Source organism: Triturus cristatus, chromosome 8, assembly GCF_964204655.1.
Source record: "Triturus cristatus chromosome 8, aTriCri1.1, whole genome shotgun sequence".
NCBI classification, from domain to species: domain Eukaryota; kingdom Metazoa; phylum Chordata; class Amphibia; order Caudata; family Salamandridae; genus Triturus; species Triturus cristatus.
In genome coordinates, this window is record NC_140591.1 from 1,392,089,063 (window position 1) to 1,392,114,957 (window position 25,895).

Consider the following 25,895-nt stretch of genomic DNA (forward strand, 5'->3'; position numbering starts at 1 on the left):
TTACAATTTTAACAAACCGTTTTCCCTCTTTTGCAAAACATCTATCAAAATTCCACTTACTGAATTCGTTTAATTTTTTTGTAGCATCCGCAGAAAAAGAAGCCATCAAGAACATGTATACAAAGGTGGTGGATGCTTATGGACTGTTAGGAGTTTTACGCCTGAACCTTGGTGAGCACAAAATGCGCATATTAAAAGCAAGTGCTATGATAATGTTTGGTACCGAAACTGAAAACATCTCTACCATGATGAATTTGTTGAATTTCTAAATCCATGTAATATGTGAATGTTCATACCTTGTACATGTACCTGGTCAACTATGACCTTTTCTTTTTTATATATATATATGATTTTTCTTTTTAAGTATATGGATTGCTGGTGTCTGAAGGTAGCGTACCTTAAAGCCCTGAATTAAACCTTCCAACCGCCTTTCCCACTAGTGCTTTTATTATGTTATGTTAACTGGGATTTTTAGAGCGCATAATCACCGGCAGGTCTTTAGCACTTCGAGAGAGTGGCCAAAACCCACCAGCAGTCACAAATACAACACTTGGAGGGGCTATATGCTGTGTCCAGAGCCTCCCTAAACAGAAGAGTCTTGAGTCATTTCCTGAAAGGGAGGAGTGCAGGTTCCTTGCGTAGATTCTCAGGCAACCGATTCCATAGTTGAGGAATTAAAACCGAGAAGGCTCTGCCGTCTTTAGATGTAGTTTTGAACTGTGGGTAGGCCTAAAGGCCTGCCTCGGATGACCGAAGTGTACATCCTGGCACATAGTTCCGTAGGCGCTCCTTGATATATACTGGGGCCAGGCAATGAACGGCTTTATAGGCGATGCAGAGACCTTTGAACTTTGCTCTCTGTTTAATGGGGAGCCAGTGCAGCTACTACAGCAGGGGGGTAGCGTGAGCCCATCTGGGAAGCCTGAAGATCAGCCTGGCTGCGTCGTTCATGGTTACCTGCAGCTTACTGATAAGTTTCTCAGGGAGACCAATATATACGGCATTACCATAATCCAGTCTAGGCACAATCATTGCCGGCATGAGAGGAGAGGCGCAAGTCTCCACAGCTGTCTCATTAAGCCCACACAGGATCCGACCACTGCAGAGACTTGGTCTGCCATGGAGATATTGGCATCGATCTCGATGCCTAAGCTTTTTTGCAACCGCAACTGGCGTTGGGGCGGTGCCAAGCTCTTGTGGCCAGAAAAGGTCAGTCCAGGGGTTGTTTTTAGAGGTAATGACGAGGACCTCCGTTTTATTGGGGTTGATTTTTAGCGAGTTAGCGGTCCTCCAATTGACCGTATGTCTAAGTATGTTTTGCACATGGGCGTAGGATTGAGGGGAGTTATCAATCTGGAGGATTAATTGTGTGTCGTCCGTATAATAGTTAAATACTTGACAATCCATGCGGGCCAATGTGGCCACTAGTGGCTGGAGGTAGATGTTAAAGAGGAGAGGGGACAGTGCTGAGCCCTGGGGGACACCACAAGTGAGTGCGCCAATGTTTGACATCAGCTCACCCAGTTGGACCCTTTGGAACCGACCTGACAGGAAGGACTCAATGCAATGGTGTACCAACCCACGGATGCCCAAATCAGAGTTCCGGGCCAGAAGCTGTGCGTGATTGACCGTGTTGAAAGCCGCTGACAGATCTAATAGGACAAGGGCACTCGGCTTTATGTTGTTAGCCATGAGCCTAAGTTCGTCCAGCACTGACAACATCACCAGTTCTGTGCTGTGGTGGGTCCTAAAACCAGCCTGCCGCACCTGGAGTAGCTGTTGTTCCTCAATAAACAGCGAAAGTGTTTTGAGAACATGTTGTTCCATACTTTAGCCAGGAAGGGGAGCTGAAAGATGGGCCTATAGTTCTTAATATTAGCCACATCTGCCCCTGGTTTTTCAGTAGGGGGATGACCCTGGCTTCCTTCGGGCTGGCGGGCATACAGCCTGTCTCCAGAGAGCGATTTAAGTAGATCGAGGATCTCCCTCTCTATCCCAGGAAAGGCCATTTGAAATACCCTTGTAGGGCAGGGGTCCGCTGGTGAGTCTGATTTGACACGGTTCATCAGGAGTGACAGGGAGGCTAGGTTCTAAACTAGGGAGAGAGGTGAGTTGCTTGCCTGGAATGTGGGGGGCTAGTTCCCGTTCCAGGGGGCACTGGTTAGTTGGTGTGTTGGTAATATCTGCTAAAATGTCCCTGACTTTATGAAGGAAGAAGGCCTGAAACTTGTTAATCTGCCGGCTTGGGTGTGGATTTCTGTTCTCAGTTCTTTCAGAATTCTAAAAGTTTCTTTCTGTTTATTTGTGGCGTCCATAATTCTTGCCTCCTACTATTCAGCCTTCCTGTCATGATGGCTTTTTTATGTGTGGCTGATGTGATTTTATAGCTTGCGAGGGCAGCTGGGTCGTATGATTTGCGCCATAACCTCTCAGATTGGCTTAGGGTTTGCTTCCTTCCCCTCAGGTCCTCAATGAACCAGGGGCCCCCTTTGCCCTTGTTCCTAACTCTTTCCCTCCGGGCAGGTACCACCTGCTCTCTGGCCTCTCTCAAGATGCCGGTATGGGCCTGACTCTCCTGGTTGAGGTTGCCTTTCTTGTAATTTTTAGGTGGGATACTAAGCAAAGTACCCACTAGTTTGCCTGCCTCAATTTTATTCCAACCTCGCACCACTCTCCACCCCAGTGGTGGTTGAGCCGGTCGGCTGGTCAGCTGAACCCAGCTACTGATTAGTGAATGGTCTGACCAGGCGCAGGGGCTAATGTCTGTAAAGCTGGCCAGTGGCTGAGTGGTCCAAATGAGGTCAAGGATGTGTCCTTTGACGTGGGTTGGGTAGTCAACCAGCTGATGGAGCCCCATCGAGCTCATGGCTTCCTCAAATGGACGGCCAAGCAGCTCTCTCGGTGCTTTGTCCCAGTGGTAGTTAAAGTCCCCCACCACCAGGAGTCATTGGTACCGTAAGCATAGATCACTGACAATTTCTGTGAATAGCTCATTGAACCTAGGGGTTTATCGTTGGGGGCGATACACCGCCAGGAGTATCAAGCAGGAGGATTTGGAGCAGATTTGTACCCCCAAAATGTCCGCACTTTCAATACTCTCTGCCGCTATCTTATCTACAGCTAGCCGTTTATTAGAGAATATAGCTAGCCCCTCCCCCTTCCCCCCCTCTTCTAGTCTTTTCTTGTCTGTTGTGCCATAGGACATCGGAATCCCCGGGAAGGGCCGCCACAACATCCTGAATTGAAGTGTCCTTAAGCCAAGTTTCTGTAACCGCCAGGATTTCCATGATCCCATCCTGGAGTAACGAGAAGATTTCGAGGCTGTGCTTCTGCAGTGAGCGTGTATTTAGAACTGCCACCTTAAGTCCTGGCGGGTTACCAAGCTCTGTATTTTTGTAGGGAGGTGGTCGTGGGACAGTGCACCCGCCACCCCCTTTGTTTCCCAATATGTTCTCTGACCTCAGTATATCTTATACTCTTTTGTCCAAAGCGTGGTTCCCAAAGGTTAATGCCTAGAAGTCTTCCACTGAGTAGGTCAGTGAATGACCTGGTCCTGGCCCCTGGACTCGGTCGGGCACAGACGTCCTTGCCTTTGGCACGCCAGCGGCGCGCCTGCTGCGCGTGTCCGCTCCAGCGCGGCAGTTATAGCGTTCCCGTCCGCCCGTCCAAACACCCACCCACCAATCAGCCCTGCTGTGCAGCAGCTGATCTCCCCCTTGAGCACTAGACCGCGTTTGCAAAGCGGAGTGCCAGTGCTGGTGACCTGGTAGGGTGCAATCAGGCAGGAGAAGGCAGTGATGTGGTCTAAGCTGAGTGAAATAAAAGTGCTACATGTAACACAGCAAATTCAATGTAACAGTTTAAAACAGGATAAAAATCATTTTAAAAGCATCTGACTTCACCGCACGTTGAGAAACCACCTAGTAAGGTTTGGCGTGTCTCTCTCTATGATGAGCAGCTTTCCAAAATAAGTCGCTATTTAGCATTGGTTGTCATAAAGATAGGTCTAAATTGAAGGATTTTTCAATGGTTTCTCAAATATACAGTCAAGCACATAGAAACATTTGGTCCAGATGTACAAATATTAAGATTACTGATTTCCTAATGGCGATTCTGTCTGAATCGCAATTAGGAAATCGGTATTCCTCTTTTGAGTTTCATTATTGATTCCTAGTGGGTAGCAAATAGACCTATCGCATGCATATTGATGAAGTAGGTCGCAATTTACGACCCATTAGGAATTGCAGCCATCACAAGGATGGTAGAGTGCTGAGGTCAGCAGACCACCATGTCTGTGATTGCTTTTTAATAAAACAATCTTTTCTTTTTAAATGCATCCTCTTTTCCTTCAAGGAAAAGGGGATGCATTTAAAAAGATAAAAGTGAAACGTTTAAGTTTTATATTTTTTTAAGAGCAGACAGTGGTCTGTGGGAACACTGTCTGCTCTTAACAAATATTATTATTTACATTCTCAAAGGTGAAGGGGTCCCTTGGGACCCCTTCCTGTTTGTAAATGGGTTGCCACCAGTTTTAAATTGGTGGTAAAGTATTCCTGTTTTGCAACCGGAATTCGAACGCAAAATAGTAATACATAATTTGGTATTTGGAAGCGACTCCCTAAACATTCCCCTTTCAAATACCAATTCGCAAATGCAAAACGTGATTCAGTAACTCTTTACTTAATCACATTTTGCACTTTGTACATCAGGAAAAGCCTTTTTCTGGTCGCAAATAGCCCAATTCTATGAATCGGGCCCTTTCCAACCAGAAAACCGCTTTGCACATCTGGCCCTTGGTTCATTTTCCTTTGTAAGGTAATATATGTAGTGCTGAAAATTGTTATGCACTTATCTGCTTAAATAATCCCCTTGGTGGAAACTTCTTCAGTTTTTACTTTTCTGGTCTGAAAAAATAGTATGTTTTTCTCGTTGTTTATGTAGGATGAAACCCATCTAGTCTACGTATTTAATTACCAAATTCATTGAGTTCCTTTTTTGAGTGCCAAAACCTTGCCTAGGAAGCATTTCTATGCATTTTGCGCGTTTCTCTAAATAATTTGTGTATTTTTCCATAGTAGTAGCAGTTGCTTGCCCTAATTAGGTCTGGAGCCCTTGATGAAAAATGTCTCTAATCAAATTCTAGAGTTAAAAATATTCTTGCACTTAGACTGTACCATTTTAGAAATCCTCTTCACACAACTCATTCTGTAAATGAATCCTCTTGTGCTGAGCTTTCATTGCGCTTGCTTGCACACTACCAATTGAGGGTGGATACCTCATTGCAGGCAAGAAGGTGACAAGGTGTAGCGGCAGCATGACGCAGTCCAGCGGTAGAGGCCTTTCTGCCCATACCTCTGTGGTGAGAAAGAGCAGATCAGTCACCCATAATAGGGGTCACTTGCTAATCTTTTTTTTGCGAAACGTGTGTAGTGAGTATGCTGTACACACAGGTGTTTAACAAGAACAGTGTTCATGGGGATACTGTGTGCACAAGACAGTGATGTCCATGCAGGCTATACTTGGAGTTCACCTATATCCATATTGTCCTGGCTCATAACAGACAAAGTCTAACATAGCATGACTTTCTGCTCAAGGAGATTTCGGCAGCTGAGTGACAAGCTGGGTTTTAAATGTTGTATCCCGAAAGGTAGCCAGTAGGTTTCAGTTTTCTCAGTACTGCAAGAAAAGTGTTTCATAGAACAGGCTCCAAGAGAGAAAAAGATGGAAGCAAGTTTTCTTGAAGCAAAGGATTTCAGCATCACAGTATGAGAGTTGAGCTATAGCCGATCAGTTGCAATTGAAGGGAGCTAGAAGACTTCAAGTACTATGCTTGATGGATGTGTCTGGCTTTTCTGGCATGAATCTGGTGCCAAAACAACTGGTGACCATAGGGGATGCCTGACTAACTCTACTATCACGGTCTGTAGCATAACTTCTGAATTATGTAAGATTTTAAAGTGGTTGAGTTGGAACACAGAACACCAAAGAGCTTTTGCAGAAGTTGAGTATGGAAACAACTAGGGTGGATATCACTAATAGATGGCTTGACTTAAACCTCAGATTTTGGGGTGCCTAAAGCAGGGGTCTCCAAACTTTTGTGTAATAAAAGCTACATCTGTTCAATGAAAGTCATGGCAAGCTACTAATATTATTAGTGGTTATGTCCACATCGGAATAGATTACATTAATGAGCACCATACGCAAGATGACCAGTAGTGAGCTATCAGCGCTTTAGGCAGGGTTGCTAGCAGTAATGTAAAAATAATTTGGCAATTTGGAATGCCTCTCGGTAGTTAGTACATGCCAGCGACAGCTGCAGTGCCCCTTGCACAAAAGTAATGATATTAGTAATACATTTCCCTAAATAATTTATCACTCAAAAATAAGCTTTAAATATATTTTTGAAGTTTGGAAATTGTTCTCCAAATATCAACTGCCAAGTTCTGAAAATACACACATTTTTTGTCTTGAATAGACAATTTGGTATCATATAGTATTTCAACCAAGCAAAAGGTTCTACTTCTGTAGACTGGAATGCACGCAGGAGAGCTACTTATGGGTAGCTGGAGAGATACCAGTAGCTCACAAGCTACTCCTTGGAGAAGCTTGCCCTAAAGGGAGTAACTCCATTTGTTGTGCAGTAGTATCGGTGGTAGTTGAAAATCAGTAAAAGCACAGAATGCATGCCCATTGAACAAAGAGGCCATAGTCGGAAGTAAAGGCCTCATAAAATATGCTCTTTTTATGTATTTTCCATTGGCAACCAAACAACTGTAGGCAATCTTCCTTTTCTGTGTGGACATCCTAGATTCTTCACCTTTTGCTGGGTCGTATATTTTTGCTAGCTTTAGAAATCTGTGCACTTTCCCTTTCTAACCAGTAGTACCAAGCCGGTGCTTCCCCTTTTAACATGTTTGAATGGGCATACTATTTATTGGGTACATTTACTTTACCTATACGTTCTTGCTAAATGGTACTTAATGTACCCATGGCCTGGAAGTTAAATGCCACTAGTAGACTACATACCTATTGTGCCACCCATTACAGCAATAGTGCAACAATGACTTCAGACCTACCATTTTAGTCTGACTGTAGCAGTGTAGAAAACTGTAATTCAACCTGTCCGAATCAAACCTTATGAGAGGTGAAAACCTACATTTTAACTGTCATTTAAGTCATCCCTATGTAGTCCTTGTAGTTCACAAGGCAGGGTGCATGGTATATAAAAGTAGGACATGTAAACATTTAACGTGAGCATGTCCTTACAGGGACTAGCACTCAAATTTTCATTGTGGCAGGCCTAGCTAGCTGTGTATGGAGAAACCTAGAGTACAGATTAAAATACTAATACTGTATCTCTGGAATGGGACCAGCTAGAAAAATATTAAGCAATCATTGTAAATAGTTTTTTGATAAACCTTTTTATTGATTTTCGTAAGATTAAAAAACATCACATCATGACAACAAAAAGTCAGTGCATACACAATTTCAAAATATTATCTTACAGAAGAACTAGTCCCCCTGCTCCCTACCTCACCCTCTGATGCTACTCGTATCTCCTTGGTTCCATATTGTCCGACTGGGCAATCATCGTATTCAGGTGTGACAGACAAAACATTTGTTGTATCCCTTAAATTGGCAGTAGTTCTGCAATCTGTTCTTGTAGCGAAATAGCCTGGGCCTACCTTCCCCAGGCGGCTTATTTTACCTTCGATCAGTCTGGGAGAAGTTTTGACTGACGTTCAGGATAATCACTTCCTCTCTCCATTTGCCCTGCTGCCCACTGCTGTGTTCTCGGCTGCCACCCCCTGCCCACCACTACTATATTCGCATTCATATGTGTCCGTGCACGCAGTTCAGTCAGCATCAGCGCCCCTGCTGCCATGTCATCTTCCAGTTTCTCATCCTTGTGTAACTTCTTCTGCCACTTCCCTCTTTAACATATTGCAGAGCCAGTCTGCATAACTGGTGGTCAAAGCGTTCATCCATTTTATGGAAATACATCTCTCAGCAAGCAGTAGGGCTAGTAAAAGAAATGTATGACTACTTTTCCTATATTTGGATCAAGCTCAGTATATTAGCACATGGTGTAAGCGTTATCTCCCTGCTAGTAGCTTTGTTCAAGTTGTCTGTCACCCCCTTATAGAAGTGTGTTATCGCCGGGCAATACCTAACCACGTGTATAAAATCTGCTGCAGTAGCCCTGCATCGGGCACATTGATCTGGCCGGGTGGGGTAGATGGTGTGTATGGTCTTGGGCCAGAAATACACCTGGTGAGTGTAATTATATTGTATCAGTTTGAAGCGTGCATTGGAACTTACTGTCCTTACCCCTGCATGGATCCTGTCCCAGTCTTGGGTGGATAGGATTTCCCCAAGGGAGTCTCCCATTTTGTGGGTGCTCTAGGGTTTATTTCCAGCAGGTCTTCTGTACGTATAGGTGCAAGATTAGCTTACGGCCCCTCTCCATTGCAAGGAATGTCGTCCAAGTCTGTGAGGGCAATGCACCTCTGGAAAGCAGGGCCATCGCCCTCGCAGACTTTGACAACACTCCTTGCAATGGAGGGGGCTGTAAGCTAATCTTAGCTCTGGGAAGCAGGGCCTCGTGCTGTTGTGGACATCTTTGCATATTACAGGTATTGTCCACTGCCCAGCGCGAAGGGCTCTATTGCATCCTCCTGTGTGATAAATTGGCCTCCGAGATACAAGTCGCCCAAAGATTCTCAACCCCAATCTTTCCTTTTCTGTACAGACATTACCCTCTCAATTTTAACAAATGGTCTTAGTTCCCACAGTGGCATGTCACATGCGTACAGGGCCTGTCAACACTTTTGTGGCTGCTCAGTCCCATATCGGTATACCTGTCGCTTGAGGATGGGCATGTCTGACAGCACACACGCCCCACACATGAGCAAGGCTGAAAGCATTCAGCTACCGTAGGATCCCTTCAAGAGACTTTTCTCACAGTTATCCACTGTGTCTAGCCAGTGGAACTGCGTGTTGGAGGTGTGCCACCATATAGTAGAGTTCTATGTTGGAAATCTCAATTCCGCCCCTTTCCCAGGTCTTTTTAAGCATATGTAATTCTGTCCATTTCCATTTGTTGCCCCAAAGTAAATCCACGATCAAGCTATTGAGCTTGGGGAAGTAAATGTAGGGGATCTCGTAAAGTGTGCCTTGCAGTGCATAAAGACATCTGGGGAGCACCACCATTTTCACTACTGCTGTTTTGCTCATCAAAGACAGTGGAAAGTCTCTCAAGAAGTGGACCCTCCAGCATCCGACCCATGTTGAGGTGTAGGAATTTATGTTCAGTATAGGCCATTCTGATGCCCAGATATCACTTATTCGGATCCCTATGGGAGACCCTCCAGTGGGTGTACCTCCGCCTCGACCCCAGCCAGAGTAGCCATCGGAAACTGTTGGGAATTAGTAATGTTCCCTCAGCAAGCAAATGGGAAAAGCTTATCCTTTGGAAGAATGTGCAGTCTACAAATACCTGGAAAGCATTTCCAGCATTTTCAGAATATGACACTCCACAAGTACAAGCCCATGCTCAAAGCTATCATCCTGCATTCCTCTAATGTCCAATTGTTATCTACTTATGAGACCAAATCAATAGAAAATGGACTCGCAGTGAATCCAGTCTGAAAGTCACTTACTGAGTAAAGTAAATTTGTTGTTGGGGTACAAACAAAAGAAACACATATCTAGGCCTTTGCTAGCTTCCGCTTCCTTTCACCTTCATGACAACCATGTTGACTCCTACGTGAAAGAATTTTGGGTGCATCTGCAGTAGTTTTAGCATGCGACCCCTGGAGCCCTGAAGGGGTTTCACTCCACTTCAGAGTCCTTAAACCTAGAGCTATTAACAAAAGGTAAGGTGTGTGCCAAGGATAGGAACTCAACCAGATGGTACTGTCAGTATCTGATAGAAACATCTAGCTGCAGATTCCTTACATTTGAACTTTCAGAGGTCAGGCTGAATCCAGAAGATTATTGATAGCAGTACCCCTGCGTGCAGATAGGCGGCGTTGGTCGACTCCCTGTGACGTCGTAGGCATCTGCTTCGTCGTCGTCATGTTGTGTCCTTTTAGTGTGTAGGTATGTCCAGCAAGAAGACCTCGAGGTTCAATCCATGCTGTGTCTGTCACCGCGCCATGTCAGTCATGGACTCCCATCTGGTGTGTTTTTGGTGCCTGGAGCGCGACCATGACCCTAAGTCTTGCTCCGACTGCCTGGCCTGGCCATGGCGCCGAAGACTTTGAGGGCGTGGTCCCTAAAGCTAATCGTGGCTCTGCGTACGGCACCATGGAGGTCGCCTCATCGATCCTATTCCTGGTCTTGGTTGAGAGGAAACTCGGAGCACCGCTCTGGGGGGTCATCGCAATCTGGTAAGAAGCACAATTTGGAGCACAAGAAGTCGAAGTGCGCTTCGACTTCACCTCATCCGTCACGCAACGAGATGGAGGAGTCTCAATGTTCAAGGCCCCGCTCCGCGGGGCGGGTGCCTGGGTTGGCTCCGTATTTCCCTCCCTTTGTGGTGCCGGGAGTGCCTCCCGCCCAACTAAAAGAATTCTATGATGCCATTTGCACCATATTTGGGTGGACTGACCCTGCCGGCGCTCCTTCGGCCCCGAAATCTCAATAGAAGGAGACCCCGTCGGTTCCGCACCTCCGGTGCCATGGCCTCCTCTTGGATCCGTTCCTTGATCTGGACCGGCGCAAGTTGCACTACTCAGACTTTCCCTAGTGCCGCGTCAGACGCCGAGACCCTCTGTGTCGCCGTCTCTCTCCATGGTTCTTCCAGACAGCACGGATCCAGTAGGGTGTGCACAGACGCCGAGACCGGTGCCGATGGAGCCGTACAGCTCCATGTCGTACCCTCTGCCCTATTCTGAAGGGCTAGGGATGGATGATGATGATGATGATGATGATGATGATTGGGCGGGTCAGCAGGATCCCTTAGAAATACTGCAACCAAATCAAGAACTGGACTGATATGGGGACCTGGGTAATGCCAGCGGCCTGGACACCTCCCCAGATTCTGGCATGCTGTTTCCTACAGTGGCAGTCAAGATTAATGTCTTGACGGAGGTCTTGCAGCCTGGTGTCTATACCTCTGAACCCTTGCTGCCTTTCAATGACGCCTTGACCAACGTGGGGCCTTGACCAACGTTCTACCGGGCACCTGGTCCAAGAGCAGCACAGGGGCTCCTGTGAATAGAACTATGCCGGCCGCCACTGTCCTGCACCGGACGACCCAGCGTTCCTCTCCACCCATTCCACTCCACAGAGCTTGGTGGTCCAAACCTCCACTTCCTGTGGTGTGTTCCCATCTGCACCCCCAGACGGAGTCCAAAAGGCTGGACAGCTTTTGTAAGAAAATCTTTTCTTCCACCAACCTAGCATTGCGGTCGGAAAACGCTGCACGTCTCTTGGGCCGCTACTCCTGTTCGCTATGGGATATGGTTGCGCAAGTGCTGCCAAGAGTCACTGAGGAAGACCGGACTCTTCTCTCCCAAGCTGTTGCAGATGGGAGAGATGCAGCGAGGTTTTTTCATACGATGTGGCTTAAACCCAACAGACACGCTAGGCACAGCTATTTCCGGGTCCGAACGGTGGCTGTTAGGCGCCATGCCCGGCTGAGGACGTCTGGCTTTTCGGGGGATGTCCAAGCTAACTTCATGGACATGCCCTTTGATGGTTCCCGTCTCTTCGGAGACCAGGCAGATGCAGCGCTTGAGCGTTTCAAGGACTTGTGGGCTACGGCCTCACCACTTCATCTCGGCCTATGTCTGCTTTTCGCCCCTTTTGTGGCTACGGAAGGGGTTTCCAACCATGCCAACCCTATTCAAGTCAGAGGGCCCGCACATCCAGCAACCTCTGCGGGGCTGTGGACGCAGGGCACCCCGACCACGCGGGTGGCAAGAAGTCCGGTCAAGCCACAAACACCTCCTCCACTGCAGAGTCTTCCTTATCCAATGCCTCCAGATCATGGGCGTCCAGTTGGTGGCAGGATACGCCATCACCTCCACCACTGGCGAGATATCACCTCATACAGGAGGGTGTTGCAAATAGTCCGAAGGGGCTACTGGGTGTTGAAGGAGGGCTGGTCCCAAGCAGTCTCCTCCCATCTCCAGACTGCAGTGAACCTCTTGCATTCACTGGGGTTCACTATCAATGTGCCAAAGTCACACCTAATTCCCTCTCAGACCTTCCTCTTCATCGGAGAGATTTTGGACACGGTGCTGTTTCTGGCTTATCCTCCTGTGTAGCGAGTCCAGGATATTCAGGCTAGGATTCCAGCCTCTATCCTGGATTTTGGTGAGAATGACTCTGACCCTGTTGGGCCTCCTGCATCCTGCCTGTGGACCATGCCAGGTGGCACATGCAGGCTCTGCAGTGGGGATTGAAGTTCCAATGGGTACAGCATCAGGGGAATCCTGCCGATCTAGTCTAGATTTCGGAGGGCACTGCGAAAGATCTGCAGTGGTAGCTGACAAACTGCTATTGGGTCAAAAGCAGACTCCTCTCCCTTCCCCAACCAGATCTCACAGGAAGGGACGTCGATCTGGGAGAAGCGGAGACCTCCTGGAGCATTGTGTGATCCGATTGACACCGAAAGCCTTTTTACCATCCCTCGAGGGAAGGCTAGTTCAAGTGTTCACGGACAACACTACTGCCATGTGATACTGCAACAAACAGGGTGGGGTTCGGTCGTGGACCCTCTGTCAGGAGGCCCTGCATCTTTGGACTTGGCTGGAACAACAGGGCATTTCCCTGGTGGTTCAACATCTGCCTGGTTCTCTGAACGTCAGAGTAGACTAACTCAGCCATCGATGCCTTGCGGATCACGAGTGACGTCTCCATCCGGAGGTAGTGCAAAGTCTCTTTCAACAGCCTTGGTTAGATCTGTTTGTCTCTGAAGAGAACGCATGATGCCAGCAATTTTGCGCATTGGAGTTTCCAAGGCGGCTCTTGCTTTGGGACGCTTTTTGGCGTGAGTGGAGCATAGGCCTTCTGTACGTCTTTCTACCCATACCACTCCTGCTCAGAGTGCTCAAGAAGATCAGAAGAGACCGGGCCCAAGTCATCCTTGTGGCTCTGGACTGGGCACGGAGAGTGTGGTATCCCAAGCTTCTGCAAATGAGGATCGATCTTCCGATCAGCCTTCGGGAGGATCTTCTGTTGCAGCAACAGGGGAGGGTTCTCCACACGAGCCTGTCCACTCTCCGCCTCCTTGCGGCGACAGTTGACAGCTTTTGACCTTTCTGCTGAAGTCTTTGAAGTTATCCTGGCAGCCAGGTGTCCCTCCACAAAGTCGGTATACGCTTGCCGATGGCAACGATTTTGTAAATATTTTACAGAACGGTCTTTGGACCCCTCACCAGCCTCCCTCTCAGACATTCTTTTATTCATTCTTTCCTTGGTCCAGCAGGGCTCTGCTCTGGGCACCCTGAAGGGCTGTCTTTTGGCCCTGTCTGCTTTTCTCAGGTTGGCAGCCCAACCATCAATTTTTAGATCACCTCTTGAACAGAGATTTCTGAAGGGGCTCACTCATTTATCCCCCCTTCATCTTTAATTATGCCCCAGTGGGACCTTAATTTGACTCTCACCTTCTCGATGTACGCACCGCTTGAAACATTGCACAACTGTCCCCTCCGGCTGCTCACTATCAAAACAGCCTTTTTTGTGGCAATAACGTCTACCATGCTCTGTCATCTTAGCCTCCTTACCGGACTGTCTTTCCGGACAAAGCAGTGCTCTGCACTAGGGCTTCCTTTCTGCTAAAGGTAGTAACACATTTTCACATAGAACAATATGTCACCTTGCCCACCTTATATGCTCCTCTGCGTTCTTCTAAAGATGAAGAAATACTGTATCTCGAGAAAGGAACTAGCTAGAAAAATAGTGCTACAACAATTTCTAGTAGTTATTAAAAATCCAATTTAATGATGAAGTCAGATTCTCAATAATATTAATGAAAGGTAACTTTTAGAAAGTTACATTTTCTCTGCCTGAAATTCATGGAGGCTAATTTGAATCTTATCTTTATTTATTTATGTATTTTATAATTTTATATAGCGCTGAATCACCCCAAGGGGTATCTCTGCGCTTGTAACAACTAAACAACCAGGCAACAAGTTAGAAGAGATGGGTTTCCAGTAGCTTTCTGAACTGGAGAATAGTCCTATCGGTGCGAAGATATAGAGAAAGGCTATTCCAGAAACTCGGGGCAAGATAGGAAAAAGCTTTGCCTCCGGTGCGCGATTTCTTGATTCTGGGAATAGAAAGTAATCTTTTAGATCGAGATCTAAGAGAGCATGCAGGAGTATAGATGTTACATTTCCTGGCAAGATAGGAAGGACTGAGCTTATTTAAGGCCTTGAAGATCATACATCCTATCTTAAATTCCACTCTTTTTTTTCACTGGAAGCCAGTGAAGCTTTAGTAGCAAATGTAGAGAATGAGTTCTAGGTGGTAAGCCCGTCAATAGACGGGCTGCCGTATTTTGTATAACCTGCAGTTTTCCTAAGGAGGCTACGTGCGTAGAAAGAAGCAGAGCATTGCAATAATCAATTCTGCTCATGACCAGGGCCTGAATCAGAGTCTTCCTGGTAGAGATAAGAAGAAGAGGAAAGATTCTCCTAAGTAAACTCAAGACATGATAACAAGTGCCAACAGTTGTATTGACATGGGCATCTAAGGTAAGTTTATGATCTAGTTTGATGCCGAGGTTTTTTATCTCCTCTTTAGGAATCGGGCTTTACCCAACTCCTCAGGCCACCGATTAGGAGACCAGCAGATGGCGGCACCTCCAAACAACATAATCTCAGATTTTTCAGAGTTTAATTGGAGGAAATTGCTTTGCATCCAAGAGGCAATAGCCATCATACCCTGAGAGAAAATATGTTGAGTGTCTGTTCTTTTTTTTGTCAAAGGTAAGGAGGAGTTGGGTATCATCCACATAAGAAATAGGACTAAAACCCAGATTTCTCATAAGTTTCGCCAGAGGGGCACATAGATATTAAAAAGAGTAGGGCTTAAGCATGAGCCCTGAGGGACACCCCTGGTAATTTGAGAGGGAGCAGATTTATAGGAGCCCATAGTTTCTGCCTGAGTTCTGTTCGTCAGAAAATCTGACAACCACTTCAGTGCAAGTCCCTTAATACCAATCCCCTGCAGTCTGGACGGCAGGATATGATGTGAGATGGTATCGAATGCGGCTGAAAGGTCAAGCAGCACCAAAAGTGCTGCTTGACCATTATCCAGTGCCATCCTGATGTTGTCTGTTACTTTCACTAAGGCAGTCTCCGTGCTGTGCTTAGCGCGAAAACCTGATTGGGAAATATCAAGTGCATGAGTGGATGTTTTTCTATGAGCTTGCTCTGTAGGGGAAGCAGAGAAATAGGGTGGTAATTGGTCAGCTCAGACGGATGGATTTTTAGATTTTTGCGAATGGGGAGAATTTGGGCAGGTTTCCATTGTTGCGGAAGACTACCAGAATTTAAAGAGCTATTAATAATGGAGCATATGGATAAAGCAAGTTGATCCGAAAGTTTAGATGAGATTTTAGCTGGAATAATGTCAAGAGGGGAGCCAGATTTAGTGCATTCCAGTAAGGAAGATACTTCTGTGATAGTAACATTAGGAAAGGTACATAATTGAGAATCTTCACTCATATAGTTTGATGGATCTACAGTAGAGACAGGAAAGGAGGTGTTGGATGAAATAATTTTTTGATAGGTATTTTCAATTTTCTGAATAAAAAAGGAAGAAATATTGTCACATAGAGTTTGGGAGGAGATGTCTCTGGTCTCACAGGATTTAGGATTAGTAAAATTCTTCACAATTTCAAAGAGTGTTCTGGAATTATTTCCTGCTTGATCTAGCGCGGTCGCAATATGCAATTTGCGAGCCTTTTTAATGTTATTGTGATAGTTAGAAATAGCAGTTTTATATTTAATTTTATCTTGCTCATTGTGCGAGAGTCGCCATGAGCGTTCTAGCTTCTTGCAAGAGCTTTTTTCCTCTCGTAAAGCAGAAGAGTACCAATCAGTAGGGGAACCTTTAGGAGGATGAGTAAGAAGCTTCATAGGGGCTATCTTGTCAAGCACATTTGAGATAAGGAGGTTAAAAAGGTCGAGTTGTTGATTGACATTATGGAACATGGTTTCCCTGTCCCAGGAGAGAAATAAAGAAGAGAGATGGTCAGGAGTCAGTTTATGCCATGGTCTATATTGACGTGTGGCTGGAGTAGTGGATGCAACAGAAATATAATTAATAGGGCTAGTAAGTTGAAAATTTATTAGTGAATGATCAGTCCAAGTAAGTGGGTAGGTGTCACCACATTTGATATCCTGAGAGTTAGTCAGAATGAGATCCAAAGTGTGGCCAGACACATGAGTAGGAGCGGAATTAATTTTAACTAATTCAGAGGCAGCCAGGTCTTGCAAACATAGCCTTGCATCCTGGTTCAAGGCATCTTCGCTATGGATGTTAAAATCTCCTAGCAATAGAAATTTACGAGTGGCAATTATATGAGGAGAGATCAAATCTAACAGTTGACTGGTGAAATCAAGTGTAGGGCCAGGCGGTCTGTATACCAATGCACCTTTCCAGCTACAGCGTGTAGAAAGATCTAATCTAAATACGAGGCATTCAAACGCCTCTGTGCCAACTTGATCTAGAATGGTGATTGCTAGGGCTTCTTTATAAATTATAGGTATACCCCCACCCGCTCTGCCTAATCTATCCAATCTCGAGATGCGATAACCCTCCGGAATGGCCAAAGCAATGGCGGGAGTGGAGGATGGTTTAATCCAGGTCTCAGTAATGAAGCCCATCTCGGGTTTCAAATCAGTCAGGATATCCCATATATCTGCAGCATGCTTAGGGAGAGACCTAACATTAGCCAAAAAACAGTTCCACTCACTATTTTTCCCTTGAAGAGGTGGTGAATTGGGAAAAGTATTATTTAGAGAGTGAGATAGTTCTTTAAAATTAAGCTGTCGAATAGTAATCGAAGATGGGCAGAGACACTCAGAGCACTGAAATCTACAAGCTCGGCATGAAAAGGGGCCCTCTAATACGTGGTATGGCTGAGAGGGTAATTTACAGGGGGCGGGCTTAAGATCTAATAAAAAATCACACGAATATCTGTGAGGTATGTTTAGGAATCGTAATGTAGGTGAAGGCAACCTACCAGGGGTCCTGGCTTCTGTCGGCGAACTGGCGCGGACGGGCGCAGACGGGTTTGCCTCTGGCGCGCCATCGGTGCGCGCTGCGCGCTTGCATCATCCTGGCTTAAGTACCCCCAGCTACTAGAGCGCTAGAGCTTCCCCTAGCCACTGATTAGGATTTGATTTGGTGTTAAAAGGTGTGATTTTACCTATCCACTAGAGTTGCAGGCTCAAAACTCCCATCAGAACCATGGGCAGACGTGAGTGAAGGAGGCAAGATGGCGTCCGGCTGATACCACCGCAGTGATGCTCCGCTGAGTATCCCCCGGCAAAATACATCTAATTTGTTTCACGTAACCAAACGGAGTTCTAAGGATATCAACAAAATAAGTGTTGACATTTAATCTGAAATGCAGTTGCCGCAAGATCGCTTTGGTATTACGCTTACCTGTTTGCTGTGGCCCAAGTGCACACGGCGATCCGGTTTCGAGGGCGTCCGACTAGTGCTGACCGCGTTGACGGCTCTGACGCCGCGGATTCTCCCTGGTCTACCTGAGCATTGGGCGGAGCTGCTAAATCGCGGGAGAACGGCCAGGAGCGGGGACGGACGTCAGACGGGGAGAAGCTGCCGGTCTCTACAGTCACGTCGTGGCCACAGCGGAGGGAGGTCTTTAAGCGCCGGCCCGTCTGTGGTACAGCTCTCCATCAGTATCGTGGAGAGACAAGTAAGAATGGCCGGAAGAGGGGGGCGCATACCATAAAACAAAAATGCCATGATACCCTCCCTGGACAGCACAAACTTAGCATCACGACAGAAGAAACTTGACACCTCGATAATGAAAGGCAAATTTGGGGTAGAGAAGGGGGAGAAAGGGGAATGTGCAGAGAAAGGCCTCGGAGAGAGTGCGATAGTAAATATCGGTGCCGCTAAAAAGAAAGTCCCCACTCGCTCAAATAAAGAAACTGATTGTTCTCAGCCACTGATTACCAGCAGCTTTGGTGCTACGAATGGGGAGGGAGGCGCCTCTACACAACCGGACGAACCCCCTGGAGTAATCATACAAGTGCCTGTACAGATAGAAGTAGAAGCATTGAGTGATTTATTGCTTCCAGACACATCCTGCCCCGCAACTCATGGCAAAAAAACAAATTATCTGATTTCTTCTGCTCTGCGGGGAAATGCTATCCCTAGGGAGGGGTCAAAAACTCTTGACGAGGTGCGCTCAAAGGTGGTGCGCTCAAAGGTTGTACTATCACCACAAGCAACACATAGTACATGGCAGGATTATATGCTGAAAACACCCGATAATCTGGATTAATTTTACTCCCTCACAGAAGATTCAGAGATGTCTGACATTAGCAGTTCCTTGTCCAGCAGAGAGGAGCAGGGCAAGTGGTATAGCAGCTCAAATACTGATCCGCAGAAAACTAAACTTGTTTCTAAAAAACTACAGAAGAAGAGAAATAGAGACCGCTGTAAAAAGCATGATGTAACGGATGTAATGGGTAAAGCGAGCGCCACTGACTTGAAGTGGGATTACGATACTTCACTTACTATTCTCTCTAATGCAACAGCAGCATCGGGGGGTAATCAAACAATTACTGACATTGCCACTTGTCAAATGGGGGCGCATGACGTCCCAAGAACCGAACCAGCCTTAATAGATATTTTGCAGTCTATCAAGAGCTTTCAAGTAGAAGCTAAAGCCAATAGTCGCAGATCTCGTCTAGCAGCTAAGAAACTGCAAGGGGCAGTCAGGAAAGTGGGTAAAACTTGTGCCGAAATTGCTGATTGAATGGCCTTAGTGGAAGAAAGAGCAGAACAACTAGAGAAGGATGTCTCCTCGCTGAAAACTAAGTCTGATGAACATGAGGGGTAGTTAAGGATCTCATGTGGAAGCTGGAGGAGCAGGAAAACCGACAGACGTAATAACCTCCGCTTCCTAGGGATTCCGGAGGGGGCCGAAAAAGAGGATCCCCGAAAATTCATGATTTCCTTTCTTAAAGGATCATTCCCCGAACTACAATCCTGGGATTGGGAGAAGGAAATTCAAAGAGCCCACCAGTTTCCTTTATCTCTCGGGAAGCGTAACTCGGCATCCTAACAGCATCCCTGAGCTATGCTCTTATTTTTTGGAATTTTTTTGCTTTTTGCTTCGGCAAGCTCTCTACGATTTGGCCAGACCCACAAGCAAGCGGACGTTTGATGGAATAACTTTTTTTCACTAGACCTGACTTTGCACACGCTACAGTCGAGCGCAGGTGGAGAATGCGGCAGCTCTTTGATCCCTTTCAAAAGCTTGGGGCTATGGTATATCTCCAAAATCCAGCCAGACTGAAAGTTGTCTATCAAGGGATTACCCGCAGCTTTTTTTCTGAAATACAGGCGAAAGAATATTTAGAAGAAATTTCGGGACAGAAGTAAAAATGTTGTGTAACCTGGTAACAGAGCTGCCCTGATTTGATAATCTTCGTCAAAACACAATATGCTGAAGCTATAAACAAAATTAAGGGAACTTTGGGGAACCAGGCCCCGTGTTAGGGTATTCGCTATGCCGGTATTGTTTACCTGAAGGATACTCTACAGTGGGGGAATGTTAGCGGGCATCCGGGTGCTGTGTTTGACGGATGCCACATCCCTGGCCCTGTGTTGGCCAGGTAACCTCTAATAATGGTGGGGGGAGGAGGGATGGGCGAGGGTGGGGGGGGCTAGGTTGGGCAGGGTGGACAGGGTGGAAGGTCAGACAGGTGGTTATATTGAAGTATGGTGGTAACTGGTATGCTGGAAATATCAGGTTATGGTGCAGCAAAGGGGCAATGCAAAAATCAAAGTACGTATCCGGACCATATGATTTAATTAGATGGGGGTCCTAAAAGTGCTATCCTTAAATATTTGTGGCTTGAATGACCCTAAAAAAAGACAAATGGTTGCGATAGGATTACAAACTATGGGTGCGAATGTTGTGTGCTTACAGGAAACTCACATAGAGGGCACACAGATACATATTTTAAAAACACTGGGGTATAAACTGGTTTGTGCAACTTCACAGGGTGTGCAGATATGGAGGGGTGGTCGCTATATTAACCAAGGGGTCAGGGTACACTTTTAACCGCTCTAAGGCCGATAAATTTGGCCGCTGGGCAGTGACAGAGTGTCAAGATGGACAGGGGCAAAAGACTACTCTCTGTGCTATTTATGGGAGCAATAGTGATGATCCGTCAGTCTTCCATGAGATTTCTAATGAACTCACACACTGGCCTCTACCCTTAGTGATCTGTGGGGATTTTAATATCAATCTCCCCAGTGACTGGTCTTTGAAGGATGATTGGCAGTATAAGGGCCGGAAACCTAAAGTGTTTAAGGCAATTAAACATATGTGCTATACACATGGGCTTGTAGATGGTTTGCAGATCTTAAAATCTAATGATGCTGGTTATACCTTTTTTTCTAATCCGCATCGCATACACGTAAGGATAGATTACATATTGATGTCCAACTCACTTAGATCTAAGTATCAAATTGGGAAACTTCCTCGAGTTCTCTCAGACCACCATAACCCTTTAATTTGCACCCTAGAAATAACTCCAGGAACAATAACATCTACTTCCTGGACATTCGAGAAATCCCTGCTTTCAGATGACCAGTATTGCGCTCACATGAAAGAGTGGATTCCTAACTTTTTAGAGGACAATATTGGGAGTGTATCAATTGAAGTTATGTGGGACGCTTCAAAAGCAGGGATTCAAGGAGAAACAATGCAATACTCACTGAAGGCTAACAAAATGGCCAGGGAACATTTGAGAGGACTACAGGAAAATCATCGACTTGCTGAAGAAGAGCTGATAAGCGCAACTCGAGGGAGCCATGAGCTAGAAGAAATAAATAGAATTCAAAATCTGGTGGCAATCGCAAAGGCTGCAATTACAAACATTTTCACTGCTAAAGCCATAAAAAAAGCTACTGCTCATAAAGAGATGGTGTACGAGGTTAATGAACAAGTTGGCCACCAGCTGGCTATTCGTATGAGACAGCAGACCTCAGTACATTTGATACGGGAAATACAGGACCCAGTGTAAGGCCAAATAACTGATCCGGAACGAATTAGAGAGGCATTTTGGCGATTTTATAGCACCCTGTACACTGATGAGGGTGGAGGGACCTAGAAAAGATAGAGAGTTATTTAGATGGAGGAGGCACCGATAGGTTTGACAAAGATGATCAGCTTACCTTAGACAAAATCCCCAATATAGAAGAAATTGTAACTACAATCCAAAACTTACCAAAATGGAAAGCAACTGGACTGGATATTATACCTTCGGAATTCTATTTAGTATTCATAAATCAGATTAAAGATATTCTATTTGACCTAATAGTACATATTTTTAAAGGGGGGCAGCCTCCAAACTCTTGGTCCAGGGCAAAGATAATTATTTTTCCTAAAAAAAACAAACCCCCAGATCAGCTAGGCTCATATCGCCCTATCACTCTGATAAATGCAGACTCTAAACTATATTCAAAAGTGTTGGCAAATCGAATTGCTCCGATTATTCATAAAGTAATCGCTAAATATCAACACGGCTTTGTACCAGGGAGATCAACTACTAACCACATTCAGAAAGTGATCACCTTGTTTGATAGTATGGATTGTACCGGAGACCCTGTGGCATTGCTTCTTCTCGATGCCGAGAAGGCCTTTGATAGGGTCTCTTGGCAATTTCTGTGGGCTGTTATGTCTAGGGTTGGAATTTAAGTTAGGGTTTATTCATGCTGTGCAAAAACTGTATGTGAATCTCAGGGCCATGGTAATGGTGAACGGTAGCCTCACTAAAGAGCTGATTATATCTTGTGGTAATCGTCAGGGGTGCCCATGTTCGCCATTGCTCTTCGCTATCTATATTGATTCCTTTATTCGTAGACTAGAGGGAAACAGTGAAATAGCACCGATTTTGTCACAGGCATACCCAACCAAGATCTTGGCCTAACGCTGAGGACATTGCTGTTGTAACAGCTGATCCTAGCACAGCTATGTTGGTTATCGAATGCGAGGCTAATACATTTGGGCTTGTATCCGGATACGCACTCAATCAGGGGAAAACACAGATCGTGCTGAATAACAAAAGCGAGATGTGTGACCCTTGTGTTGTGGATAAAGCTATATACTTAGGAACCTGCATTACATCTAAACTTGAGATTCTGGTGGATTTAAACATGAAGCCATTGTTGGGCACCATGCAGAAAGATCTCCGTCGCCTAGACAATCTACATCTATCCCTCATGGGCAGGGCTAATGCCTTGAAAATTGTGTTTTTTCCTAAAATGTTATATCTATTTAGAGCTATATGTTTAGAATTCTCAGATCAATAGTTCAAATCTATGGAACGCACCTTCTCCTGCTTTATGTGGGCGTATGCACAAACTCGTTGTGCGTATAAACTATTGACTTTGTCAAAGAAAAGAGGAGGTTTGGCTCTCCCAAATTTAAAAGCATATTATTGGGCATCTGTGCTGCTCTATAGCCATGAACAATTACAGAATACCTGGATAGAAATGACACCGGGGGTGATTCGCCATCTATTTTTCAATTAACGTTAGGCAGTAAAAATTACGGATATCTTTGGCCACATCTACATGACAGCTATCATAAAAAAGTAAAACTTAAAACACTGACTAACGGGTTTAAGGTATGGAAAGCTGTGAGAAGAATGTTTGGTATTGGACGAATATCATTCTATACTCCCTTAAGGGATAATCCTGTTCTGCCGGAGATCTTTAAAGACAATCACATTTGCAAGTGGAACGAGGCAGGTATAAATCATATTGGGTGCTTCCTCTCCCCTGTAGGGATACAATCTTTTAAGCAACTTAGAGAAAATTTTCGACTGGACTGGCGGGATTTTGTTAAATATCTTCAAATTAGAGACTTTCTGGTACGAAGGGTGAGGGGAGGGACTCTACCGGGAAAAATAACTTTAGTAGGAACATTAATTCACATTGAAAAGAATACAATCAGGGGAATATATTCCCTTATAAATGCGCTGTTTCCGGATGATCTGTAGAAAGCATCTCAGAAGTGGCAGGGGAAAATTGGCACAACTATGGATAAATTTCATTATGCATATTCAATGTTTCAAACAATTCTTATGTCCACAAAACTCCAAACGCAGTTTTATAAAACATGCTTCTTTTTATACTATACTCCAGATAAGATCGCCAAATGGGGGACATGTTGCCATAGATGTATGCTATTCAATGCCGACTGTGTACATATTTTCTCTACCTGTGATGGACTAACTTCTTTAAAACAAAACATTGAGAAGTTCTTATCGACTGTATTGCAAAGAGGGATTGCCCTGTCCAGTGAAGTTATATTATTGGGAGCGACAGACCCTAGTAATCCCAGGCCGGGTCATGAACTTATCTTTATAGCTATGGCGGTTTTAAGAATGTGTATTGCCTCGGCCTGGTTGGATCCCAATGCTCCGTATTTTCATCAATGGCTGGCTAGGCTTCTTGCAATCTCCAATCTGGAGGCTGCTATTTACAAACGGAAAGGGAGGTTACAACGTAAAAGGGGTTTGAGAATTTGGTCCCCATTAATAGAATGGTGTCCATCTCAAAACAACACCTAGTACATTGTGAATTATATTTAACTTTATGATTTAATAGAAAATGGTATTTTGCTGGGATAATGTATAATGTAACATGACTATGAACTTGCGTGAACATACAAAATTTTGTTTTCTTTTCTTTTTTTTCTTTTGTACTGTATTATCAAGTGTCTGACCTGGGGGTTGGGGTTTGGGGTGTGTCTAACTGTTGCAAAATCAAATAAAGATATTTAAATTAAAAAAAAGCGAACGACGGGCAGACGTAGCTCCGTCACCAAGCTTTTGATTAGCAACCATATCCCACGACCCATAAGTCTCACACTGATAACTTCAACCTATGTATAATGCTGGGATTGTATTAATATCTTATGACCGCTATGAGAGACATTTACGTATGAACACCTGACTGCCAAAAATATCTGTCTGGCTATGCATGTACATTGAGATCGGAACCATTTTCCAAGTTTCACTGTATCTAAAGTATTAAAATTCAATAAAAAAATTTTAACAAAAAAAAAAAAGTGAAAGGCTTCCCAGAGGCAAACATTAAGCTGACTGGAATAGGCAAAGATAACTCATCTGAACCTCACAGAATTTGCAGAGTGGGGGCATCCTCTTTGACACTACAGTGTCAAATCCTGATTGACAGGTCTGTTTGGGTTTACTTATTACACGGGGGGTATTTGAAGGAATGAAACCGGATACCAAGACAATTCTTGTGTATCTACTGTACGGTTGCTGGAAAACTCAGATTTTCTTCTACTAGACTCTTTGGGTTTGTTGTGGGTACGGTGGCTGCTTCACATTGGATCTTAGTGTTAGATGTGGGAGGACACTAGGATTACCATGGTAACCTCCCCCCTACACACACAAACACACACCAGTAGCCGAAGACTTTTGCCATCTGGAAAATGCCCAAACTGGGTTGCGTAGACCCTGGGCACTTTTACCTCATTGTTTAGGGTGCGCATAGGAGTTATTCCCACCCACTATCTAGTGCCAGGCTTAAATACGCCACCCCCAGGTGCCCACTTTAGAACAGTACTGGACCTGAGGCAAAACAGAAGAGGACTTGATCTGCTGTCTGTGACGGAGAGGAACCCAGAAGGACTGGACCCTCTTATACCCAGGACAAAGAATTTAACTCCAAGGGTATTAAGGCTGATCTGTTAAAGCTACAAGGACACAACAAGCTACAGGAGGCCTTTCCCTGCATCTCTGTCCAGCTGAGCAGTGGCAACTGGACCTGGACTAAAGCCTGCATTAGTCTCTAGCTGACACAGTGTGAGTCTCCAAGTGCCTCCCCTAGACCCTTGTGGTGTATCTGATCAGAACTCAATCATGGTCAGTGTCCAATTGCGCCTCGGTCATGGTCTACCACGACGATGGACTATCATTGTCGCTTTGTGCTTCTTAATGCTATTCCTACCTAAAAAATTTAACATTCATATCTTTAATTCCCGTAATTAGATTTTGGTCATTTTGGTGTCATTGTATTTATTTCATTTTACTCTGTTTTTGTAATTCAATTTGGGATTTGTATTATGTTGCATTTGACCTTTATTCCAGTTTTGGTACTGCATAAATAGTTTCCACATTTTACCAAGTTAAGCCTGTCTGCTCTGTGCCACAGCTACCTGGGACTTGAGCTCAGGTTAGTTTATTGATGTTAAGATCTCATCCTCACAAGGGTTGCGATCATTCCTTGAGCTGGGTAGTCTCAAACCTCAAATAATAAGTTGCTTGCAAGCAGTTATTGAAACATCAAAGCACAGACACATGTGGCAAACCTGCACACAGACTAGCAATCATAGAGACACCTATGCACACAGTGATGTGTTCTTTAGTGATGTAAAGGGAGATGTGCGGCAGAGACTACTCTGGCATGATGTACAATGAGGACACTGGTAGATGCGGAGTCTATAAGAAGTGGATTATATATAGTGAATGTCGGGATTATGGGCCAGTGGACTAATCACCCACTGCAGAGATCTATGCTTCATTTAATAAGAATGTGTTGGAATACCTGTGGGTTCTTATTCCAAGGTTGATAAAGTAAGTTGGGTAACAGTAAACATGTTACCTGTCAGTAGCACCAAG

At 45.1% G+C, this 25,895-nt stretch overlaps 1 protein-coding gene across 7 annotated transcripts in view; it reads left to right on the plus strand.

The window, feature by feature from the left end:
• The window catches only part of SYNJ1 (synaptojanin 1), a 683,220-nt gene that overhangs the window by 51,032 nt on the left and 606,293 nt on the right, over positions 1-25,895 (plus strand). For all 7 annotated transcript variants that reach the window (XM_085623112.1, XM_085623114.1, XM_085623109.1 and 4 more), the window contains exon 3: positions 85-171. In XM_085623112.1, the coding sequence (XP_085479238.1) occupies positions 85-171 (87 nt within the window). The remainder of the gene's footprint in view (positions 1-84; positions 172-25,895) is intronic.